Source organism: Balaenoptera musculus, chromosome 15 (assembly GCF_009873245.2).
Source record: "Balaenoptera musculus isolate JJ_BM4_2016_0621 chromosome 15, mBalMus1.pri.v3, whole genome shotgun sequence".
Classification (NCBI taxonomy): Eukaryota; Metazoa; Chordata; class Mammalia; order Artiodactyla; family Balaenopteridae; genus Balaenoptera; species Balaenoptera musculus.
The window spans coordinates 5,378,239-5,395,968 of record NC_045799.1 but is presented as its reverse complement, the minus strand read 5'-3'; the positions used below and the strand labels follow the sequence as shown (position 1 = coordinate 5,395,968).

At 45.3% G+C, this 17,730-nt stretch overlaps 1 protein-coding gene across 3 annotated transcripts in view; it reads right to left on the bottom strand.

Annotated features, from left to right (window-relative positions):
- The window catches only part of CTCFL (CCCTC-binding factor like), a 28,398-nt gene extending 17,490 nt beyond the window's left edge, over positions 1–10,908 (bottom strand). The window contains exons 1-7 of one of the 3 annotated variants that reach the window (XM_036826162.1): positions 10,594–10,908; positions 10,369–10,494; positions 9,739–9,940; positions 5,816–5,986; positions 5,373–5,506; positions 2,645–2,765; positions 1,819–1,968 (exon numbers count right to left, since the gene is read on the bottom strand). In XM_036826162.1, coding sequence (XP_036682057.1) covers positions 1,819–1,968; positions 2,645–2,765; positions 5,373–5,506; positions 5,816–5,986; positions 9,739–9,940; positions 10,369–10,494; positions 10,594–10,908 — 1,219 coding nt within the window. Of the gene's footprint in view, positions 1–1,818; positions 1,969–2,644; positions 2,766–5,372; positions 5,507–5,815; positions 5,987–9,738; positions 9,941–10,368 lie in introns of all 3 variants that reach the window. The other 2 variants (XM_036826161.1, XM_036826163.1) reach the window with 2 other exon arrangements.
- Between the last annotated feature and the right edge of the window lie 6,822 nt (positions 10,909–17,730).

The window sequence follows — 17,730 nt, the reverse complement described above, 5'->3', positions numbered from 1 at the left end:
GCCCGTGCGCCACAAAGAGAGAAGCCACCGCAATGAGAAGACCCCATGCAGCCATAAATAAATAAATAAATAAATAAATAAATAAATAAAACCAAAAAACAAAGCACTTGGAGAACCTTACGGTGTGGGTGGAATTTTAGGATAATGTTAAGATGGCTTTGGGGCTTCCCTGGTGGCGCAGTGGTTGAGAATCCGCCTGCTAATGCAGGGGACACGGGTTCGAGCCCTGGCCTGGGAAGATCCCACATGCCGCGGAGCAACTGGGCCCGTGAGCCACAACTGCTGAGCCTGCGCGTCTGGAGCCTGTGCTCCGCAACAAGAGAGGCCGTGATAGTGAGAGGCCCGCGCACCGCGATGAAGAGTGGCCCCCGCTTGCCACAACTAGAGAAAGCCCTCGCACAGAAACGAAGACCCAACACAGCCATAAATAAATAAATAAATAAAAATTAAAAAAAAAAAAGATGGTTTTACATAACAAAGATATAACTTCTGTATTTTGGCTTAAAATAAAAGCCCCGACGTTCTGTTAGAGGCCAGTGCTCTGTTTTCTCCTACATCGTAATTGAGAGGCACGCTCTAGGATAATTTCTGCTCAACTGAGTCTAAAGCATGGTGGCTTTGTGATCCTTTGTGTAAGACGTCTCTGCAGGGCAGAGGTACACACCTCATATGTGCCGACTCGGTCATTTAAAGAGCTTGGTGTCTCATATAGTGACAGGAAGGGAGACTTAGCTTGCGTACAAAGCATCTTATACGGTATACGGAGGTATAGGGAGTGCGCCACCGGCTTGGATGGGACATAACTTGTATTTCTTTGCCGTGGTGTCGAAAATGTCCTTTCTTGGCAACTGACTCAAGAATCTTGTGCCCTACAGGGTCTCACTGGGCTGTGTTTTGCAACTGACAAAGGATTTGGATGCAAAGTTGTTAAGACTTCATTAAACCCCTTTACCCTTTCAGAAATGTTTGCAAATGTTTGTGCCTCTCATCCCCAGAATTTCTCTGGGCAAACCAGGGACTCTATTTCTGCCGACATATTCTGAGTGTCACAGTGTCATGTGTTTTAGAAAGAAGAAAATGAGAGACCAGGAACCCTGAAACAAAGGAGAGGGGCTGGTTCACTCACCGTCACCTCCACCACCGCCCACGGCTAAGTAGGGCCGGTTTCCCCTGCAGGCGGGATACAATCCCAGCTCCCAATCTGGCACTCGGAGCTGCTCAAGGTGCCTCGTATTGTTAGGAGGGTTTACCTTGTCACAATACGGATCTCACGTCACATGAAGAGGGCTCTTTTACTGAAGCAAGTTCCTTATGGGAAGAACCATGTCTTGCTTCTTGCCTTTGCACCCTCGGTTCCCAGAATTGTTTAGGGTCACAACAAGGGTTTAAGAAAAACTTGCTGAGTGTCACAGGAGAGATCATTTAATAGAGTCAGAACCTGCAGTCAGGCCACCTCCTGGCACCTGGTCACGAGACTCTGGGGCAGTTCGCTTTTTGTCCCTTATCCGCTTTGTCATCTGTAAAAACAGGCCCAATATGGAATAAAATAATACCCGGGGAAGCCCTTTATGAGCTCAAATGCCCGTGAGAGCTCATCTGTGTACCTGGACCGGGCCTGGGCCAGACTCTGAAACTGCACTTATGCTATCTAGCCACAAGATGGCACCACAGGACGTCCGGAAAAAAAAAAAAAACAACAACCCAGGAGCAGCTCCTGAATCCCGCTGCCTCCCTGGAATCAGGCCCAGGGCTCCACAGGCTTCCCGAAGAGCCGGCCCACGGGGCAGCTAAAAGAAGTTCTCTACGCCAGACACTCACGCAGGTCACTCTTCCTTGCAATGACGGTGGCACAATGCGGGCACTGGTACTTGGGGACGTTCTCGGTGTGCTTCTGCAGGATGTGAATCTTCATGGTCCCTCTCTGGGTGAAGCGCACGCGGCAGATGTGGCATTCGTAGGGCCTCTCACCTGGGACACGGATGACAACAATGACCCTCCGCCGAGGGGCTTCACCCCGAAACCCCTGGTGCTCCCCAAAGGACACCTGGAGCTGAAAGCCTTTCTTTCCCCCCCAGGACTCCCTTTGCAACTCCTTTCTCATATGTTTAACTCCCAACTAGGGCCAGGTTCCTAAATCAAGCCCGGACAACGTGCTGTCCAGCTGTGTGGACAGCAGTCCAGATGGGCGACTCTCCTAACATCTGGTGGCTACTCACAGCTCAAGACCCACACCTAGTTCCTACCCTTGGTGTAAAGAACCCAGAAGCACACATATCATAGCCCTTATACAACAAAATATAAAGAGGGTGCTTTACGAAATCAGTACACCTTGTTTTTTGTTTTGCCTTAAAGTTGAAGGATGAATTAAGGCGCCGACTTTTAAAACCCTGGAAAACCCATGGGAGCAAATAGTTGACGGTGTTTACTCTTCACAGTGGGGTCACCACGGGGTATTTACGTGCTGTGTTTATGTGTTGAATTATGCTCCCTTAACGCTAAATAAAGGCAAAGGCAACATCCCTGTGTCAGAACTTCGCTTTGACGTTCAAACTTTAATTCTGCACTGAAGATAACTTTGACAAGGTCACTTGTAAGAAGGAAACTACGCTTTACTTATTTGGCCTTAAGAGTGAGAAACTTTTACCGGAATGCGTCCTCATGTGCCGTTTCAGCTTGTAGGGGTCTTTGCCGGCGTAGCTACAGAGACAGCACTGAAAGGGGCGTTCGCCCGTGTGTGAACGGATGTGGCGCTTCAATTTACTTGCCTGATAAACAAATGAAAGATATTTATTGCAATAGAAACTTCCAACTTGTGGAGTCTTCAATAAACCAGTGTTATAAGAGATATCTAAACGAGTCCGATTTTAACAGCAGAGCCTATCTCACAGCCTGAAGAAAACATGCTAAAGCCACTGCTTTTTCTTTTCCATGGTGCATGAGGTACTGCATTTGACGTGTGTGCATAAGACCCTGGGGCGATAATGAGCGGAGCTTCAGGAGACTCTCACCTTCAGCTTCACTTTACAAAGGAAAACGGAAATCGAGCTGCTCCGTGGTATCCACAATTTTATTTTCATTTCTAAGGCAACGGCCTCTCAATAGCTGCAAAGTTTAGATCATGCTGCAAGAGTGCAGAGGCCAGAAAATTTTCTGCTTGCATAAATAGAGAAACTTGAAAACATGAGCTCTTGAATGGACCGACATCTGTCGGAGGCACTTCACAGTTCCAACTTCTGTGGACTCTAAACGGCCCAGGGATGTTAGAACACCTTCCTTGCCATTAAGAATAGATTCTACGCGGGGACTTCCCTCGTGGCGCAGGGGTTAAGAATCTGCCTGCTAATGCAGGGGACACGGGTCTGAGCCCTGGTCCGGGAAGATCCCACATGCCGCGGAGCAACTAAGCCCGTGCGCCACAACTACTGAGCCTGCGCTCTAGAGCCCGCGAGCCACAGCTACTGAGCCCGTGTGCCGCAACTACTGAAGCCTGCACGCCTAGAGCCCGTGCTCCGCAACAAGGGAAGCCACTGCAATGAGAAGCCCGCGCACCGCAACGAAGAGTAAGCCCCAGCTCGCGGCAACTAGAGAAAGTCCAGCACAGCAACGAAGACCCAATGCAGCCAAAAATAAACAAATAAATAAATTTATATATATATAAAAAAGAATAGGTTCTACGCGGTAGCAGTTTGTAAGAACTTTTAAGTAGAAGAAAATACATTCAAATTTGATTAATTACATATCGTAGGCAATTAGTTAAAAGGCAAACATGCCCATTTTATCATGTTTTTGGCCTATTGTATTAACCTTCTAGGACTGTTCTTATTCTGTATTCACTTACTTCAGGCTCTTTTCTACCTTTAGCAGAAACAGAGGTAATGAACCATGCTTGGGCTACAGACATGGGAAAGCCCTCAGCGGCCTGTCTGTGATCTTAGGAAGGCTCCACTTGGCCTGGTTCCCTAACGTGCGGCAAGTACCCAGAAGCCTAAAGAACATTCAAGAACAAAGGAAGACTCGGAATGGAAAACAAGATCCAAACCAAAAAATTTAGCTTAGATTTTTAGAAGAAAAAAAGATATCTTTGAGTGTATCAGAAAGCAAAACAAAAGGAATGTTTAAAATTGTAGCATGAGAGGTTTGGTAAGCTGAGTGGTGTGAAGGATCAAAGAAGGCTGTGTGTAAACCTTCTCTGGACGGCTTTGAAAGGTAGGAGGGGGAGGGAGGGGAGTTCAGAAGTTGGTGTACTCTGCACCCCAGCTTCACACATTCCTGCTGGCACATGTGTAAAGGGGTGGCGTCAGGGTGGGGGGCTTTGGCTACTCCCCCTTGGAGCAGACCAGCATGCCAGGACTTGGAAAATGCAAAAAACAGGGTGATGGCAGAAGCAGGGGGTCCATATGTCGAGGTCGACCCTGGAGAAGGGTCTCAGCGAACGTGGGAAATTTGTGCTGAGAACTGGCGGGACACCAACCAAAAGTCTATTCTAGGCTTAGGATTCTCAGGTGGCTTTGCTCTTTGAAACCCTCATTTTGTGTTTTCACAGTACAGTTTCAACCCTTAACTCAGATGACAAATAATTTTTAAAAATAGTAATAGCAAAAAAAATTTTTTTTTTGGAATCAAATTCTGCCCTGTCTGTGAAATTTCCTAGTTGATGAAACACAGTTTCATCACTACTGTATTTAAACTTTAGCCATCCCCTTTAACTCAGTTCAATTCAAGTGTATCGTCCTTTCCCAATGGGGCTCAAAATCAGGACCCAGCATGCACTCTGCTAGATAGTGGAGTTCTTAAAGATTAATTGTACAAAAGTGACACTCAAAAGTAAATATACTGTGCTGTTGTTTCACTGAGGGTGTGCTAAATCTGCTGGAAGGTATAAATAAGCCGATCTAGTTGAAATGAACATGACTTATAACTGAAGATTTAAAAAGTTGGCCTCTGTCATTAAGAGTGGAAATGGCCATGTTTAAATCTTTAAGCCCATTGCTTTGTATCGAGTCAAGTGCCATTGAGGAAAGCTCAAAAATCTCAGCAAAAATTCAGATTGGATCTCTGTTCTGTTAGAGCAAATACACTTTGATTTTGTGGAATGAGTCCTATAAAGAATGCAAGGTAGAACTTTTTAACAAATACGAGAATTATTTCTCAAGGACCACAGATTATTTGTAATTTGTACAGCTCTACATACTGCTTTCACTAGTCGGTAATCAAAGAAAAAAAGACATCACATTTTAAAAATTAAATTTAGGAAACAGAATGAGTATTACTTCCTGCAGAGATGTTACAAGAGATTCTACTATAGTTTGACTTACATGACTTTTACAGCAGCTTCTTAATACGAAACTATGAAACTTTAAGAGTGAACTTACCTCTACGCTAGCATACTTGCACATGGAACATTTAAAGGGCTTCTCGTGAGTGTGTTTATAACGTCTGTGTCGGGCAAGTTCTCCACTGGTGACAAATGCCATGTCACAATCACCACACTTGTAGGGCCTGGTTCCTGTAAAATCACATAGTTTATTCTTTTAAGCAAGATTTAACCACAATTTTCCTAGGGAATCATAACTTATAAATGGCACTCAGTCTCAAAATGCTTTAAAACTTAAGAGGCTCTTTAAACCACAAATGCCCCAGAAAGATATGAGAAAAATCTTTGCAACATCCAACGTTTTTAACTAAAATTGAAGAAAAGAGACAAAACTAAAGTCTAAAAAAATGCATTATTTTAATATACAAACACATGGATTTGCATTCTTACCTAAGCCTCAACACACATCATGCAAGGGAAACATCCTTCTCAGCTGTTTACCTGTGTGGGTGTTGATATGATTCCGAAGGAGAGTAACAGTACGGAAAGCTTTCAGGCAAAGGTGACACATATGGGGCTTTTCATTGGTGTGAGTTTTCATATGACGAGTCAAACTCGAAATTCTAGAAGAGGTGAACATGCAGATGTCACAGTGGAAGGTTCGTTTTACTTCTGCAGGAGGGAGAGACAACATTTATGTATTTGTAAAAACCTTTCTTTAGGTGTTCAAGTTCCACTTAAATACAAAGTAACTACACACATCCTCTTCTCACCTAATGTGGTAACCAAACAAAAGGTGCTCCATGCAAATGGTAAGCAAAAGAGAGCTGGGTGGCTCTACTAATAGACAAAACAGACTTTGACAAAAATTGTTCCAAGAGACAAATAAGAACATAACGCAATGATAAAAGAGTCAAACCATCATGAAGATATAACAATTATAAACATACGTGAACCTAATAACAGATCCCCAAAATACTTGAAGCAAAAACTGAAAGAATTGAAAGTAGGAAGAGATGCTTCAATAACAGTTGGAGACTTCAATGCCCCACTTTCAACAATGAAGAGAACTAGACAGAATATCATCAAGGAAACAGAAGACTTAAACAACATTATAAACCAACTGGACAGAAGAAACAGCTACCGAACACTCCACTCAACAACAGCAGAACGTACATTCTTCTCAGGTACACAGGGCAACTTCTTCAGGAAAGACCATATGGTAAATCAGAAAACAAGCGTCAATTAATTTTAAAAGACAGAAATAATTTGCTCTCTGATCATTATGGAATGAAGTCAAAAATCAATAAAAGAAGGAAATTTGGAAAATTCACAAATATATAGAAGTTAAACAACACACTCCTAAAGGACCAATGGGTCAAAGAAGAAATCACAAAGAAACTGTGAAATACTTTGAGATGAATAAAAGTGAAAACATGGCATACAGGATATGCCAAACAAGCTTACAGGATATAGCTAAAGTGCTCAGAAGGAAACTTTTAATTGTAAACACTTACATTAAAAAAGAAAAAATATTTCAGATCAATAACCTAACTTTACATCTTAAGGAACTAGAAAAATAAGAGAAGTCTAAACCCAAAGCTAGCAGAAGGAAGAAATAATAAGGATTAGAGTGAAGATAAATGAGATAGAAAATAAGAAAACAGCAGAGAGGACCAATGAAACTGAAAGTTGGTTCTTTTAAAAGATCAACATTGACACTTTCTCTAGACTGGTAACCAAAAAAAAAGATAAGTCAAATAACTAAAATCAGGAAGCAAAGTGTACTACTATTTCTGTACTACCAACCGTACAGAAGTAAAAAGGACTATAATACACAAATGTGTGCCAATAAACCAGAAAACCTAGACAAAATGGAAAATTCCTAGAAACACACAAACTACCAAAACTGACTCAAGAAGAAATAGAAAATCCTAATAGCCCTACAATCAATAAAGAGATTGAGTCATTAATCAAAAAACGTTCAATAAAGAAACCCCCAGGGCCAGATGGCATCATTGGAGAACACTACCAGACTTAAAGAATTAACATCAATCTAAAACTCTTAAAAAACATCTAAACTCTAAACTCTAAACTCTAACATCTAAAACTCTTAAAAAAAAAAAAAAAAGGAGAAGAGTAGGAAACACTTCCCAACTCATTTCATGAGGCCAGTATTACTCTGATACTGAAAAAAAAGACACCAAAACAAAACTATAGACCAATATCCCTTATGAATACCAATGCAAAAATTTTCAACATACTAGCAAACCAAATCCAGTAGCATATTTAAAAGATTGTGCACCTTGGCCACGTGGAATTTATCACAGTAATGGAAGAGAGGTTGAACAGATGGAAATCAATCAATGTAATACACCAAACTGACAAAAGAAAGGGAGAAAAAAACCTACATGATCATCTCAATAGGTACAGAAAAAGCACTTCACAAATTCCAACACCCTTTCACGATGAAACACTCAACAAACTTGGAATAGAAGGTTTTGGGGTTGAGTTGTGTTCCCCGAAAAGATAGGTTGCGGTCCTAATGGCAAATATCTATGAATGTGACCCTACTTGCACATAGGGTCTTGGAAGACAATTTCAGATGATCATACTGGACTAGGACGGGTCCTAATCCAATATGAGTGGTATCCTTATAAGAAGAGAACAGAGACACACGGAGAACTTTATGTGACAACAGAGGCAGAGACTTGGAGGGATGCATCTACAAGCCAAGGATGCCGTAGCTGCTGCATCACCAGAAGCTAAGAGAAGGGCAGGGAACATACTCTCTTTTAGAGCCTTCCAACAGAGCATGGCTGTATCAACACTGTGATTTCAGACTTCCAGCTTCCAGAACTGTGACAGAATACGGTTATGTTGTTTTACGCCACCCAGTTTGTGGCATTTTGTTATGGCAGCCCTGGGAAGCTAATACAGGCACCAATTTAAAAATGGGCAAAGGATTTGAATAGACATTTTCGAAGAAGACACACCAACAGCCAATAACACGTGAAAAGATACTCAATATCATTAGTCATTAGGGAAATGCAAATGAAAACCATAACGGGATACCCCTTCACACTCACTAGGACGGCTGTAATTTTTTAAAATGGAAAATAGTGAGAATGTGGAGAAAGTGGAACCCTCCTACACTGCTGGTGGGAATGTAAATTGGTGCAGCTGCAGCTCCTCAAATAGTGAAACATAGAGTATCCAGCAATTCCACTCCTAGGTATACACCCAAAAGAACTGAAAACGGGTGTGCAAACAAAAACTTGTCCATGAATATTCATAGCAGCACCATGGACAATAGCTAAAAGGTAAAAACAGCCTAAATGTGGATCAACAGATCACTGGATAAACAGAATATGGTGTGTATCCATACAAAGGAATGTTATTCAGGGGTGAAGGAATGAAGTACCGACACATGCTACGACGTGGATGAGCCTTGAAAACGTTATGGTAAGTGAAGGAATCCAGACACAAAAGGCCACGTGTTACCTGGGTATGATTCCATTTAAATGAAATGCCCAGAAGTGACTGTTTAATGGGTACACTTTTCTTTTTAGGGTGATAAAAATATTCTGGAATTAGACAGTGGTGACACTTGCACAGAATTGTGAATATACTAAAAACCTGAAAATGAGCTAGGAGCTGGGAATTTGGGGGTACAACCTCTTGATTTAAATATATGAGAAACTAATATATAGCAAAGGTTACGAATGCAACCAGCTACTGAAGCCAGAGGCAATCAGCCTAAATGAATAACGTTCACCACACGTAAGAAGAAGGGATCGTGGTGGCAGCGTGGCTTTCTAAACTGAGTCTCTTTCTGACCCCGACTAGCTGTTGCTAGAAGGAGGAAACAGCCGAGGGTGGCCAGATATGACTTTTTATAAATGAGCTAAAAGTTGAGACTTCAAGGGTGAACTCTCTTGATTTAAATAAGGGAGAAACTAATACTTTTTAAAAAGCTGAACAAATAATTTTCGAGGGTCAGAGTCATCCTCTTTCCTGGCCTCACCTAAACATCCCCTCCCCTTAAAGGGCACCTCTGCTGCCCTCTGGGCATCACTCCTTCCTTCTCCAGGGCCTGAAGCACTTGCTCTGGTCTCCGTCAGACACCCCCTAACCCCCCGGGGCTGCAAACTAGGGAGCAGATGGGGCCCAAACTTCTATTTATGTGCACGGCCCTTTTCGGGAGCCTATGTACTATGCTTTCAAAACATTTGCGCACAAGATGCAAAAACTCTTTTGGATTTGATTCACAATACAGAATGTTAGTTCAAAATTTCTCCCATTTCCTGACATTCTGAAAGGGACTAAGGCAACCACTTCAAACTTCAACTGCCATCCCCTTCCCCTAAAGAGAATCAGCAGTCCTGTTGTTTGAAGAGTCTCTTACAAATGAACTGGCCTACCCTTTGTCTTCTTTCGACTTTTTGTAGCGTTGGCTTTTTCAACATGTGCTTGACCCAGCGCAGGTTTCTCAGTATTTAAGGTTGAAATTGTCAGAACAATTTCATCTCCTGGTCTCGCTTCCACAAGAAAAAACTGCCCTTCTGTTTCTTCACTGAATCCACCTTCAACCAGCAGCTGTTCCTCTTCCTGACGTTTCTCAAGCTAATACACAAAAACAAGTATTCAAACAAGTACAATACTATGAATTACAGCCTGATTCAACTCTTTGCTTTGATGAAACCATAGAATCCATAGAGAAAAACGCACATTAAAGAAGCACAGAAGATTGTCCATTGCAACCAAAATGCTTAAACTGTAATTACTAAGCATCAAGGGTTTCGGTGGTGAAACAGAATACAACTTGAAAACTCGATGCATCTCATCGTATTCTAGTGAGTGTAACTTTTTAAACTCTTAAAAAACAACACGAGGTCTCCCAAGATTTTCCTGGGAAATATTTTTACTGTATTTAATTTTAAATGGCCAATTTTAAACTGCTTGTCCATACATCATACTGCATGAAGGGCAACTCTAAAAAATAGTTTTCTGGCTTCCTCCCCCGTCCCACATTTTATTAAAACCAGTCGTACCTTTATAGATCCAGAGCTTTCTGCCAGGCTCACTGCACACTTACTGTCTTCACTGGCCCCGGTCACATTCTCCTCCAGAACATGAAACTGCATCACCTCCACCTCCTGCAGCGGGTACATCTCCTCCTGGATGCTAATGGTGACACACTGGTGCAGGCTCTGCTGGGACCCCTCCCCAAGCCGCACCAGTGACTGCACCCCACTACCAGCCTGCTGCACCACCACCGGCACCTCTCCCTGGTGCTGTGGTGCCAGGTCCTGCAGCTCCGCATCTTCGGAGGTCAAGTGCGCCGTCTGCAGGGTCAGAATGTGCTTCTCGCCCTCCTCCGGGATGGCCAGCACCAGCTCCAGCTTGCCCCCCGGGATCTTGGCCTGGAGGGCCCCGTGGGTGCTCTCGGCCTCTAACTCTTCAGAGCTTGGGTGTTCCCTCACTCTGCACACCCCGTCTTCTCCCTCCTCCAGGGCTTTTTCTGTTATCAACACTCCTTCTTTGATTTTGGTGAACTGCTCCGGAGGGACAGAGATCTCGGTCCCTGCCATTGTGACTTGGTCTGTCAGAGAAAGAAGCAAGCCGTGTGGGCACAGTGGGTTCGGCCTAGCAGGCTTTGGGGCTGATCAAGGCCTGACAAGTTTCCAGCCCCAAAAGGCTTTGGGGCTCACACGGCTCAGGACTAAGTTAACTCAGCCTAGGCCTAGAAGGGGCTGGACTAAGTAGGATTGAGGCTAAAGCAGGTGTTTGTCCAGAAGATTCTAGAGCCAACAGATTTGGGCCTGGGCAGGCTTTCAACAAATGCACATTCCAGGCCTGGAACGCTTGACCCTGGGCAGGCTTCTAGCAAATGCGCATTCTAGGCCTAGAAGGGAGGCCTGGACAAGCTTCCCACCAGGGCACAATTCCAGATTCGGCACCCTTTCAGCCACGCAGCCTTGGCCCTGCAGACCTCAGGTCTAGCATGCGCCCCTCCTGGGCTGGGGCACCTCCCCCCACCCCGGCTCCACCCTGGCCGGCCCCCTCCTCGCCACCCACCATAACCTTTCCTGCCCACGCCCGCGCGGGGCAGCTCCGGCTCTGGAGGAGGCTGGAGTCCGGCTCCCGGGGGCGGCCCCTTACCCGGGAGGCGTGGCCTCGCCGCCCGGGCGGCCAGTCCCGGTGGGCCCCACCTCGTGCCGCGTGCTCCACCCCGTGCCGCGTGCTCCACCCCGTGCCGCGTGCTCCACCCCGTGCCGCGTGCACCGCCGCCGCCAGCCAGCTGCCTGGGCTCGAGGGTCAAGAATGGCAGTACGCAGGCGCAGGGCGGGAAAGTGGGGCGGCGTGCAAGGGGCGGGGCCGGGGGGAGGGGTTGATGGAAGATGCGGAATGTGGAGGAGAGGAGGTGGGAGCTGCAGGGGGCGCTGCAGGTACTGCTGAGAGACCATGGCGGGGTGGGGATGGATGAGGGGGGAGTGGAGGGGGACCTGCAGGGGGCACTGAGACATACGGGGAGGTGGATGAGGGGGAGAGTGGGGGGGACCTGCAGGGGGCACTGAGACATACGGGGAGGTGGATGAGGGGGGAGGGAGAGTGGGGGGGACCTGCAGGGGGCACTGAGACATACGGGGAGGTGGATGAGGGGGAGAGTGGGGGCGGGGACCTGCAGGGGGCACTGAGACATACGGGGAGGTGGATGAGGGGGAGAGTGGGGGGGGGACCTGCAGGGGACGCTGAGATCTGGGGGGAGATGGATGAGGGGGAGAGTGGGGGGGGACCTGCAGGGGGCGCTGAGACCTGGTGGGGAGGTGGATGAGCGGGGAGTGGAGGGGAGGAGAGAACCAACTGAGAGGGGTTTTGAGAGATGGCGTGTGTGGAAGGGGGAGGGGGGAACCCGCTGGAGGCTACAGAGACCTGAGCGCGGGATGGATGGCGGAGGAGAGGAAGAGGGGGAGGAGATGGAGGGAGAGGGGAACACGGCGGGCGTGATGGAGAACAGGAGTGAGCCCAGGACATGGTCAGGGGGTTAGAAATGGAGGTCAGTGGAGTAAAAGACGTTGAGGGGGGAAAGGGTGGGCTGTGGAGGAGATATGAGGAGGCCAGAAGGAAGACACAGCTAGGTGGAAGCGAGAGGGAGCGAGAAGGCGAGACGCTGGGAGGGGGCTGGACTCCCGTACAGCTTTACATCCTTCCCGGCTCTTTAAACAGTCTAAAGTTCTTTCCAGAACCTCTGCGGTAAGGCAGGTGGAGGGCAAGGGAAAGTGAGGGAGAAACAGAGAAGGGGGTGTGGGGAGAGGTAAAACTCAGAAGGAGCCGTGAACCCACCACCTGTCCCTGAATTGTTCGCTTTAAAGGGGTTACTTTCTCTTGTACGAATTTCATCTCAATAAGTTCTTTTTAATGGAGAATAATGATTTTGATGGTCTCCACAAGGAGTTGGTTCTCCAACTAGATACAAAATAAGTACAAGTTTGGAGCCAACGGATGATTAAAATCATTTGCAGTTCACTGATGTTTTTAAGGCATGGTTTACACTATTCCAGGAAATTTCATTCTGTTTTATTTTTACTTTTAAATTTTTTTCAAAATTTTAATGAAAATTTAATGTTTGCTGATTGTGTATAAATATATTTGGATGCCGGGAAACAAAAAATAACTCAAAGAAGAAAGCATTCTTGAGGACAGGGTTGGGGTGGGCCTCCAGAAGCTCAGTGGAGGAATGGCCTTCGTTTGGCCTACCTTTATGTGAGCCCATCTTCCAACAAACCGGTAATGGATTTTTCTCCCATCCATAGCCAGAGAACCGCTGGTGTCCATCAGAGTGCTTCCTATATGTCTGCCCATTCATTCTCCACAGCCCCTTCTTGTAGCTCTCTGTATTTTATTTCACATTATCGTGCAGAGTACGTATGCAAATTTTTTTTTATTTTTGATAGTACAAAGGATAGAACTAAATTCACTTTTAAAAGAAACTCACTTGAAACTAACACAGCATTGTAAACCAACTATACTCCAATAAAAAACCAAAAAACCAAAAAAACAAAAACTCATGTACCAACAGTAATGGGTTTGTTGGTTAAAATCTTGGATGGCTAGTTTTAACATTGTGTCTGGGTTTTTATTACAGTATGTGTGCTATATGGGTGAAGATAAATATTTGAAGGTCACTGGGAAAAGAGTGTGTTATAATAATGTCTTTTAAATCATTTAAATGAGTTTTTCTGCTTGAACAATCACGACCTATTTAGTGCCTTCTCGGGTAATTTTGCATTATTGCTCTCACACTCATGCAGCTAGAAAGTTTTACCAGGATTTATATAATAAATTCATGTTTAGAAATTTCAACTACTGATTAAAAACACATTTTTTAAAGGAGAGGAGGGACATAGAAAGGGGAAACCGAGGTAGACTTGGAGGGAAAAGTAGGGGCTTAAAGAGGAGACAGTCAGGGGGAGGGGCGAGCAGGGAGAGAGCCTCCTTGAAAGGGAGAATAGGGTGACATGGATGAAACACTCAAAGGAGGTAGAGCAGAGCAGACAAACCTGCAGTTTTCCAAACTTTGGTTCTGATGTGGAAAGTTCCAGCAAAGATTGCATCTGTTTCCTTTACTCTTTGCAGGCACCCCTGGGACTCCCTGGAAAACCTCCCACTGAAGGATGTGTCACTTTGGAGCCTCTGCGGAGCCTTCTTTCAGAAGGTGGAGGTAGGAGAGACACCCCAGAAGGTTGTCTTCCTTTGAGAGTCTCCAGGCAGCCCCGCTGACTGGGGGAAGGGGAGGAGACTTCACGGGTGCAGGGCCCTTGAGGCGGCCGGTGTCGAGGCAGCCTTCCTGGGCCAGGCTGCTACCCTGGCTGTGCCAGTGAGTGGGTTCAAAAGGTGGGCAGTATTTGGAGCCCACCGGTAGGCCAGACACAATCTCAAGACAGCAGGCTTGGCTGGCAGCCTCTGGAAGAATCCAGACTGTCGAAGCCTCATTTCGGCAGGGCTGGCTTCTTTGTGGATGCAGGTGACTGTCACGTCCATTCCTTATTCTCTGTGGAATCTGAACTGACCCTTCCTTTCTGATTCCATAAGCCTCCCTGCGTTTTTGGTTAATATGATATTCGGGGGGGAGACACCTCCAGAAAGAGATGCTGGATTTCTGCTAAAAGGCCCTTGGAGCGCAGGAGACTAGCAAAATAAGAGATGTGACCTATTTCAGCCCGAGTGCGTGGAGCAGTTTCTACCAGTTAAGCTCTCGATCCCTGTTTATTAGGGGGATTGAGGTAAAACGCGAGGCAGCTTGCTTGCATTTAGTCTAGAATGAAAAGAGCAATTAACTCGTGGGCCTGCAACCGTCTTGTCAAAAGTCTAGACTCCTCAGATTCACTTCAGTTGCCTCCTTTACCCCTTCCCTGTCCCTGCTCCATCCAGACCCATCTCCTGATGGTCTCAAGTGGCCACACAGGGTGTAAGCTGAGCCATGTGTCTGTTCTAATACCCAGAGCTTTGCGCCTGGCTTGGCTTTGCCATCGTAGGTGTCCCTGAGAGCACTGATGGGTATAGCGTAGCCCTGCTGAGACCTGGGAGACCTGGCATCCTGTCCCGGAGGCAAATGCTGTTGCATCTGCTAAAGATGCTGCGGTTGGCACCGGCCAGCCTTAGGTTCCTCCAGCACCTTTGGTGTAGTTGTTGGTCACTTGCCTCCTTCAGGGGACAGTGATACTCACCATGCCTTTTGCCCAGGATGTCAAGGGACTTCTGCGTGGTTGACGGCTGCTTGCTGGATGGGCTCCTGGGAGACGCTACAGAGGACTGTAGCACCGTGGGTGGTATTGTTCCTTGGCTCCTCCACATTATCAGCTTTTGACCAGCCAGTGTGGCTCAAAGGAAAGAGGGGTCCTGGCCAAGTATATGGTGCTTATGACGCAAAATGGAACAAGGGTAGGAGGCCACGTTAACACTTGGTTGCAGAAAGCAAATGTTCGAGTACCTCTACTCAGCTCTCTTGGCCACAAGGTCTACCTCCAAGGTCTGCTTTTGACCCAGGAGGCATGGATGACGGTGGCAGCGGGGGGAGCAGACGTAATGTATAATCCTATTCAGAAATGTTAATAGATTTACCCAGAGACATATATATGATCAATATAAAAATATTTTGAAACAAAAAAAATAATAAATGAATGTCTTGCAGGACAGCATTGAATGAGGCAGGCCAGCAAGTGCCGACAACATCTTTTAGAATTTATTCTCAGTCTGCTCACTGCTTCCGGAGTGAGTGTCATGAGTCTTACCACCTAATGAGTCCCTGGCCCCCTAACTTGAGTGCAAAATCTTTACAAGGCACGTGGCACGCACTTAAATAGTTGAGCTTCCCAAGTGAAAAAGGAGTTTGGTGGCGCAATGCTATGTGAAGGTTGGAACTGCCAGAAAATCTGCGGCAAGGGGTCTTTGTCAGTAGTTTGTATCCAGTGTGCCTAGGACAGGCAGGGCCCTCGGCACTGTTTTGTGGAATTGCTGGATGCTGGCGTCCATAGCCCTTCCCCATTCTTTTTTCTTGCCTCTTTAGCATCCAGGAAGGGTGAATTTGGTTTTTATATCCTGGAATCTTACATAAGTAAACGTCAGGGTGGTTTTCTCCTGTTGCCCTGCAGCGATATTTACCTGAACAATTGAAAGACATCTCTGACCTCTTCATTTTAAGAAGCCTTCCTGAAACTTTTTACTTTATTCAACAGTTGTTCATTCATGCCGTAGGTGTTTATAATTAACTCTGCTAACTCCATCGTTGGGAAATGGGGTACTCAGAGGACCTCTCTGAAAGGTGATCTGGCACCCCAGAATTTCCAAACTCCACACTGAATGGGCCACTTCCCAAGTCGGGCGGTGGGCCTGCTTTAAGGTAAAGAGAATTTAACCCATGATAGGTTAGGAGGAAGCCCTAGTACTAACTAAGGTATGTTCGTACTGCCTCAGCCGCGTGTGTTACTATAATCAGTTCAATTCTAAGGAAGAGGAGATGGAAAGTTAATTTCTACTTTTTCAAATATTAGAATTTAAGAGTAGATACCAAGTTTTTCTTCTGCATGGTTGGTTGTTTCGGTGTTTATTTGCTTATATTGCACTGAAGCCTGACTAGCAAGTGGTAGTACATTATTATTTAATCTGCTGTTATAGTGATAAGGTTGGCCCCTCTGCGTGTCATAAAGATAATTCATGCCCAAAGAGTACATAAACAGCCTAGCTCTTTTGCCTGAAATGTGATTGCTGTCACTCTGGCTTCAACCAATGTGTTGCCAAGGAGCGTCCACTTTCGAACCTGCCAGTTGACCTGTTGGGCAAACAATGTTTTTATATGGATCGTTATCCTTTGACCTTTGGTATGAACACAGACCGAATGTACTTTTATGTAATGAGCAATTCAGCATTGCTCGTGGACTTGGCCACAGGGTGAAGAGTTTGGGGACAAAGGAGGCACAGGAGAGAATTCTTAAAACCATGTGGGATGTTTATGAGAAGGGAAGAGGCAGGATACAAGCATGGGAATTTGACTATTAAGCAAAAGTGCAGTAGGTGTTCTGGAACTCTCCAGAACTTTATCATTATAACCTCTACCTTGTCCTGCTTCTACATGAAGAAACATTTGGGAAATAAGTAGATAACGAAATAATAAAAGCTTTATTACATTAAGTCTGATTAAATGGAGTCCAAAAACAACATTCTTGGGGGGAAAAAAATCTGGAAATGTGTACTCCAGCCCATGAATGGTAGTTAACTTGGGGGCTGGGGTGCTGAAGAGGCCGATGGGAAAGACTCCTGTTTTTTTCTGTGCATAATTTCTTTAAATAGTACCTAAAACTAGTGTGAAAGAAAAGGTGATCTACTTTTTTGTTGTTGGAAAAAAAATCCTGGAGGATCAAAAATCTGAAATAAATGCTGAGGGTTTATGGACTGTGTTCCGTTTGTCTCTACAGCCCAAGCTTCTAACTGCTATCCAGCGTCCAGAGGAAGCGTAACTTAGCAGTAAAAGTGGTGCACAGCTTCCCTGCTGTGTGGCCTTCGACTGCTTACTCACCCTCTCTGAGTCTCTATTTTCTCATCTGTAACTTGAGCCTAATAATAGTGCCTTCCTAATTTTATTATTACGGGGAATAAATGAAATAATCCATATCAAGTGCTGAAAAATAACACAGAGCTTGGGATACAGTAAATACAAAATAAATGTTAGTTATTTTATTAGCATTTTTCACTGATTTATGCAACAGTTGTTATTTATAATAGAATATTTATGTTGTTGGAATTCTGCAAGTCTTTATCTATCTATCTATTTATTTATTTAATTTATTTATTTTTGGCTGCGTTGGGTCTTCGTTGCTGCGCGCGGGCTTTCTGTAGTCGCGGTGAGAGGGGACTAC